This window comes from Thermobia domestica, chromosome 14 (assembly GCF_964235325.1).
Source record: "Thermobia domestica chromosome 14, izTheDome1.hap1.1, whole genome shotgun sequence".
Classification (NCBI taxonomy): Eukaryota; Metazoa; Arthropoda; class Insecta; order Zygentoma; family Lepismatidae; genus Thermobia; species Thermobia domestica.
In genome coordinates, this window is record NC_137467.1 from 42706627 (window position 1) to 42714390 (window position 7764).

Sequence of the window (7764 nt, forward strand, 5' to 3'; positions counted from 1 at the left end):
GAAAATTCTGCAAGATATTTCATATACTTTACTATAGTAAGTAATATTTCGGGGGGGGGGGACTTAAGCCCGGAAGCCACCCCCCTAAATACACCACTGTACAAGGTGCAGATTATTGAATTATATTGTACGCAGGATCATTTTCAAAATCAGAAACGGTCAAAGTCAACGGAAAATACATGTTTTGATGATGATGAGTTTGCATGGTTTATCACGCTTTTCTACAAAATCGGATTAATCACGTCAATGAGAATGAAGGTATGAAAATGAGAGGAGTATAGAGACACACATAAGCTGCTGTTTCCGCGGGCATATTAAAAATCAATGTAAACAAGGGGAATAATATTTTCGAACTTAAAGCAGTTATAAAGTAGGGGCTTAAGATGTCAACACTTATCGAATTTCGTCTTTTTCAAAGCCTAATCACTACCAGTGACGTTTTTTTTTATTCCTTTGACATGAAACGCTTCCAATTTGAACGAATTTATTGGGGTCATTTCTCCATCAACTACTCGTATCTCCAGGATATATATATATATATATATATATATATATATATATATATATATATATATATATATATATATATATATATATATATATATAGAGAGAGAGAGAGAGGAAGCGGTACAAATATGGAATACGATTTACTTTTTGTTTGACGAAATCAATATATTTGCATAATTTAACACAAAAAACTCTATAAATACTGTGTAACATATCCTTAAACAATATCCAAATTTTGTGCTGCGTAAAGGAACGGGAAATATTTATAAACATCAATTTCCAATAAAGTTGCAAAATTCTTACTTTAGAAAACAGGGTACAAATATGGAATACCTTGAACATTTTCGAACAAACACTTTCAACAAGCAAAATTAGTGAGCTAAAAAAGTTGAAAATTAAACCAAGTTATACGAACAAAGTAGAAACGAACACCACTGACATATTACGTCATTGTACAGTTCTCTTACATAAGTTACGCACGTAATAACCATGTTCATAGCCTGCACAAGCAGTGTGAGCCCACTCAGTGCGCATCTGGCACATAACCCATTCTTCCCCTTCCTTATCACATGAAAATTTGTCCGAGCAGAAGATGCATTCAGCGTCCTCGCTATAGGGTGTTCCACCTTCACCAATATCAATATCAGAAGAGTCGTCTCTCACACTAAATGAACTATCACTATTACTCGCAGTGTCGGACGTTTCACATCTTGCTGGTCTTCGTTGTCTCTTGTTACGTTTGGCACATTGCTTCCTTACTCTCAGAGACATTTCAATGGACGCTGTATATGGCGATGAAGTCAGAATATTGGCAGTTCCTGATTTTCTTCCCCTGCTTCCCGTTTTCTTCCCTACGTTGGGCACAGGCGATAGTCCCATGGAGTAATCACTGTACCTCTGGTAGATGCTCCTGTTTCATTGGCACAAGAAACACTCCCACTGTTTGGCCCAATTCCTTTCTGCTCAGCTTCACTGACACTTTCCGTTGTTCCACTAGATGCAATGAAATCTGCATCTGTGAAAACATTCCGATTTACTGGCTAGAGCCCTGTAATTCGAAAGCCATTCACGGCGATCTCACCAGTCTGGCATTTGAGATAGGCCTTACCAAAGAGTTCAGCAATGTCCATGTTAGTCAGAGGCCTATCATGAAGCCTTAGCCACATCCGCACTTCCTCGCTATAGTAAAACTTCAGTGGACTCATGAACGTTCTGTCCAGTGGTTGCATTTTGTGATAAGCATGAGGGGGGAGGCACAAAATGCAGACATTATTCTCTCGACCCAAGTTAATGACATCTAAATTTCTGGAGTGGCTATAATAACCATCCAAAATCAAGAGAACAGGTGACTCAGGTGACGGTTTCACTTTGTCGATGAAGTGGAGGAACCATTGGGTAAAGAGATCATTCTGAATCCACCCTGAGGGATGACAAGCAGCGACAGACCCAGGCGGGGCACCTCTCATCAGCTGATTGTTCATGTTTTTTTGGGGGAAAATGAACATGGGTGGAACGAATATTCCACTAGCACTCATGCAAGTTACGACTGTCACCAGAGAACCTCTCTCAGCAGAACTTAGTGTTGCCACCTGCCGCGTACCTTTCACTGCAAGAACTCGTGGTACTTTGCTCTGCACCACACTCAATCCAGTTTCGTCAACATTAAATATCCTGTCTGCTGGGTATTTTTTCTTCTCCATTTCTTCAGTTAGGAAGTCGAAAAATTTGTTGACATTTTCCTTTGTGAAGCCGGTGGCCCGTTGGAAAGAAGTTGCTGTTGGCTTTCGAAACGAGTATCTATCCTTATGCCTTTTCAAGAAGAGGCGGAGCCATCCTCTACCAGCTCTGTCTTCCAGAAATGGATTTGGAATCCCGTTTCTTTTGGCTATCTGAAAGGCCATTGTTTGTAAGTCTCGTCTGGTCAGTCCAAAAAATTTGCTTTCCATTGTTAGAGCATATTGAAGTAGTTGTTCTTCAATTTCTTGTGGCAAAACTGTCTTCCTCCCAAGCTTGGTTTTGGTGGCTTCATTCACTGTCACGTCTGATTTAGCCAGTCGGAAGAGAGTTGCGCGTGGAACATTAAATGTCTTGGCTGCCTTCAAATAGCCCATCTTTTTCTGTCGCACCGATTTTATTGCCCCCTGCATAGCAACCTCATCCCACACTTTTCTAGCAGGTGACAATTTTCTACCGTTCGATGTTGTCGCCATATCTACAGTTGAAACACAGTTCTAGAATAAGGGTCTAAATATGGAATACCAGGTATTCCATATTCGAGCCACTACTGTCTTGCGAAACAAAACGTCAAAACACTCACAGTTCAAACAATAGAAAAACACTAGATATGTGGTAATGTCGCTACAAATGTCCTCTTTTCAAACGAAGAGAAGTGTATTTGAATAGGCACGTGTATTAGAAATATACGACGAAATGCTCCTTACCTACAAAAAATTCACTTCACCGGGAAAACAATCAAAAGAAACCGACGCGTTGCTTTCGGCTTTAAACTCAACAATGACTACTTTTGTTAACAAAGGAAGGAAGGAGGGATTGTTTTACAGTTTGTTCGCTAGAGTACTCACGTTACCTTACGAGATATTATAGTATTCCATATTAGTGCCCCTATTCCATATTTGTACCTGTTCCTCTCTCTCTCTCTCTCTCTCTCTCTCTCTCTCTCTCTATATATATATATATATATATATATATATATATATATAATGTGTGTGTATGTGTGTGTTTTAAAATGTTAATCAATATATAAAATAATAGTAACTGTGGTTTGTCCGTGCGTGTCACGAAGGCTCCAAAACCAAAACCCGGAGCCCCATGGGAGTTATATGGTATTGAGCCCTGTATCTCCCATCCATGAAGAAGATTTCAGTTTGGACCAGCAGGGGTCCTAGAGGGAGAAAACGCCTTAGCAACGGTGTTACTGTGCTAAAAAGGTGGGTTAAATTTTAACGATAATCCGTGCATTTCTTTATTTAATTTCAATGTTGCTTTTCTTTGTACATAAATCATTATTGATCGAATATTCCAGAATGTTCTAGAGTTATCAACAAACTTGGAAAATGTTACAGACTGTTATAGAAGTTTCCCAAAGGTTCTAGAATTTTCGGGATGCTCTAGAACCTTCTAGAATGATCCAGAATGTTGTAGAATGTTTCAGAATGTTCTAAATTGTTGCAGAATGTACCAGCATGTCATATTATTTTCCTATAGGTTCGAAAATGTTCTAGAATGTGCACCACTAGGAGGGTACACATTAAGAATACGGGGTCATTTTTATTACAGTTTACAGGTATCATTATCATTATGCTTAGGCTTTTATTTTTATTACAGTTTACAGGTATCATTATCATTATGCTTAGGCTTTTCTTAACCAATTTAATGTTTTGAAAGGAAAATGGTGGGGTTATGTCTATATGATGGGAGCCAGACAACAGAACCTATCAACCTAACCTAAACGAATCCGAGTACTACTGCTATTAGCACTACTTACTACCACTACCCACTACTACTACTACTACTACTACTACTACTACTACCACTACTACTGCTACTACCAACTACTACTACTACTATTTGTTCTAACTACTGCTACCACTATTACTACCACTACTACTGCTACTACCAACTACTACTACTACTACTATTTGTTCTAACTACTGCTACCACTATTACTACCAACTACTACTACTACTATTTGTACTACTACTACTACTTCTACTAAAGGCTGCCTCCCATAACTAAACACAATTGTCTCTGTGGCGCTCCTGAAATTTACCTGTTCCAGATTGAGTATCGCTGGGGACGAAAAAACAGAAGTCGATCAACGTTGCGCAAATATAAGTGGATTGAGACGGGAAATAATTGAAGATTTGCAGAAGATTTCACACAGATACAATCAGTTGGTTCAGGTATTCAAAACAGCACTGGATCGATTAATATCAGACGAGTATAAAGTTGTGATTCAGGCAGACAAAAGACCAAGTGGAAAACACGATCGTCGATTCAATGCACCTCAGGTTAATGAAATTGCTGTTGTAATTCTGGACAGTGAGTACACAAGTCGTGATATAATTATTCAAAGAAGGAAGGAAGAATTACAACGAATCGCAGAAACGCATCGTTCTTACGATGCACATCAATATCCATTAATTTTCATAAGAGGAGAAGACGGATATCACTTCAATTTAAGACAAATGAACCCAAATACAGGTGCCGTAACTTCGAATGAATTTTATGCATATCGCATAATGATCAGAGACGACGAATACAATCACATTACCAATTGCCGTAATTTATTTAAACAGTTTTTAGTCGATATGTATGCAAAAATAGAAGCAGAACGACTAATATTCATACGGCAGAATCAAAAGAAATTGCGTACAGAAGAGCATATTCACTAGAGAGATGCAGTCATAAATAAGAACAAAGTTGACGACATTGGAAGTCTGGGGATTTTAACATCAAGTTATATCAGAAGTCCACGAAAATGCATGAGTACACACAGGACGCTATGACCTACGTGAGAAAATATGGTCGCCCTGATTTATTCTTAACTTCACGTGCAATTTCAAAGAGAATATCATTTACGGACAAGCTCCCATGGACCATCATAACATAATTGCTCGATTTTTTTTCGACAGAAACATATGGGATTCATGGATGTCATCGAAAAGTATGATATTTTTTGTACAGTCAGATGCTGGATGTATACAATCGAATGGCAGAAACGAGGATTTCCTCACTCGCACAATTTAATTTGGTTACATGAAAAAATCCGTTCTAATCAAATCCATCAAGTAATTAGAAGTGAATTTCCAAATCCAGAAGAGGATCCAGAATTACACAATATAATTGTAAAAAACATGATTCACGGTCCATGTGTAAGATTAAAAACGAATTCACCATGTATGAATGAAGGCAAATGTATATACAAAAAGATATCCGAGACCATTTTTAACTGAAACACAAACAGGGGAAGATGGATATCCTAAATACAGTACTACTCGGAAGATGGTGGTTTCACTGGCAAAATACGAATGCGATGTAATCTGAATACTGAAGTAGATAATCAATGGGTAGTATCCTACAATCCGCTTATCTTTAAAATTTTTCAAGCACACATAAATGTTTAGTACTGCAACAGTGAAAGCGATTAGATATGTTTGCAAATACATTAACAAAGGCAGTGATATGGCCGTATTCACATAACAAAACAACAAGAAAGAACAAAATCCTAGAGATGAAGTACTTTAGTACCAAATGGGTAGATATATAAATAGTAATGAAGCAGCTTGGCGAATATTGGGTTTCTCAATACATGATCAGTGAAGCCATATCTGGCATCTTGATGTTAGATCTAGCATAATTTACATGCATTTAGCACCTAGCATCTTGGCCAAATCTAGCATAATTTCATCCTTCCCTCTGGAGAAGAGAAAAAGAACGAAAATATAAATGGTTCAAGGACCGTCGGGAATTATTCTTTTTAGTTGAAGCGATGGTTGGAGCAATGAAAACCAGTCAGTATTTCCACAGTTGTAATATATTGTTGAATTCGGAGAAATATTAAAAAATAGCAAAATGTGACCCTGCAAAACATATTTACTTACCTATAGGGCTAGTTTTATTACTGTCAACTGAAACCTGAATGTGTGGTTATCTGGAATGTTTCTGTCCCTTTCAGTTTACAGCTTGAGAGGGGAGGGATATGAGCGACAGAGGACAGCTAGTAATACACTAAAAGAATGCTTCAGGGCTGTGTCCGAAGCGGCATGTTGTGCATATATTTCTTAAAATGTTATCCATTCATAAAATATAAATTCGACCTTCCTTCTCTATAATGTGTCATTTTCCAATTTATTTCATTATCATTCCTGACGCGTCATATTAGCTTTGTACTCGAATACAGTTAAAACACTTCGTTAAAATAATGAAGATAAGTAGGGGGCGGGTCTTTAAAATTAATTAGGAAAGATAATTTGAAAATCTGGCATAATTTACAAAAATCTAGCATAATTCAGACCCGTGTTTGGCATCATCGAGTGTGGCAACCCTGTACATGATCGAGTACCAGCAGTTGTTCATTCAGCAGTACATTGGAAAATGGCCAACGAGTATATTTCACAACAGAAACTGCACGGAGAGCAGGCAGTGAACCACCTGTGAATACCACCTTAACTGCATTTTTTCAACTTTGTGATTCATTTGCAAAAACGTTGCTATACGAAGATGTGCCATCATATTATACACGGAATGCAACAAGACGAATCTTTCAACAAAGAAAGCAAGGAACTACAGTCGAAGGTTACGAAGGAATCTTCCAAAGTGACACGTTACCACGAGTGTATACAGTGCATCCAAAAAAATGCTGAGTGCTTCAATCTACGAATGTTACTGCAAGAAATTCGTGGACCAACATGTTTCATAGATTTAAAAAAAAGTCGATGGATATGTGCGTGAAACGTACAAAGAAGCATGCCAGCGTTTAGGATTACTAGAAAATGATAACCATTGTCTCTTCGAGAAGCAGCATTGACAGCAACCGCAGAACAAATAAGAGATATATTTGCAATAATACTGATAACATGTAGTCCATCGATTCCAAAACGATTATGGGAAAAACTCAAAGAAAGTATGAGCTATGATGTACTGCACCAAGCTTAGCTCATATTAAACTTAATTCAGATAATATTAAACTTATCAAAAATGTCTTTCCGGTACCTCCTGGTGCATTCAAATAGATTACTTCCCCCATAACCCTGTTCACATGATCCATAATGAACACATATGATGTACTGCACCAGAGGAAAGACATTTTTGATAAGTTTAATATTAGCTGAAATACGCGCCAAAAAAGAAATTGCGCTTGCATTGGCATCATCTTGAATTGCTTGAGTTGATTTTGAGTTTAACGTCCCGTTCAGCAGTGAGGCTATATGAGACGTGGACCTACTGATTAACGTGGAATCCGAACTACATGAGCTCCCGCCGGGAATCGAACCCGGGTCTCCCACGCCAAAGGCGCGTACGCTAACCGCTTAGCCACGGAGGAGCTCCATCTTGAATTGCGGCAACATTAATGCAAGGAGGACGAACTGCACATTCAGCTTTGAAACTGCCATTAACTGTTGCAGAGCAAGAATTTCCCATAATGTATCAAGAGCACCTGGACGAGGTGAACTATGAAAGTAGGCTAAATTACTCATTTCGGATAAATGTACATTGGCACATAAAAATAATTCG

The 7764-nt window shown here is 38.2% G+C and overlaps 1 protein-coding gene across 1 annotated transcript; it reads right to left on the reverse strand.

Moving 5' to 3' along the window:
• Positions 1-1547: 1547 nt before the first annotated feature.
• Positions 1548-2717, reverse strand: LOC145669806 (uncharacterized). The gene has a single exon (XM_081738150.1). The coding sequence runs from the start codon at positions 2715-2717 to the stop codon at positions 1548-1550; it is 1170 nt and encodes a 389-aa protein (XP_081594276.1).
• Between the last annotated feature and the right edge of the window lie 5047 nt (positions 2718-7764).

Bases quoted from the DNA above. Each gene is read 5' to 3' on its own strand.
- LOC145669806 (XM_081738150.1), bottom strand. From the start codon at position 2,717: ATGGCGACAACATCGAACGGTAGAAAATTGTCACCTGCTAGAAAAGTG.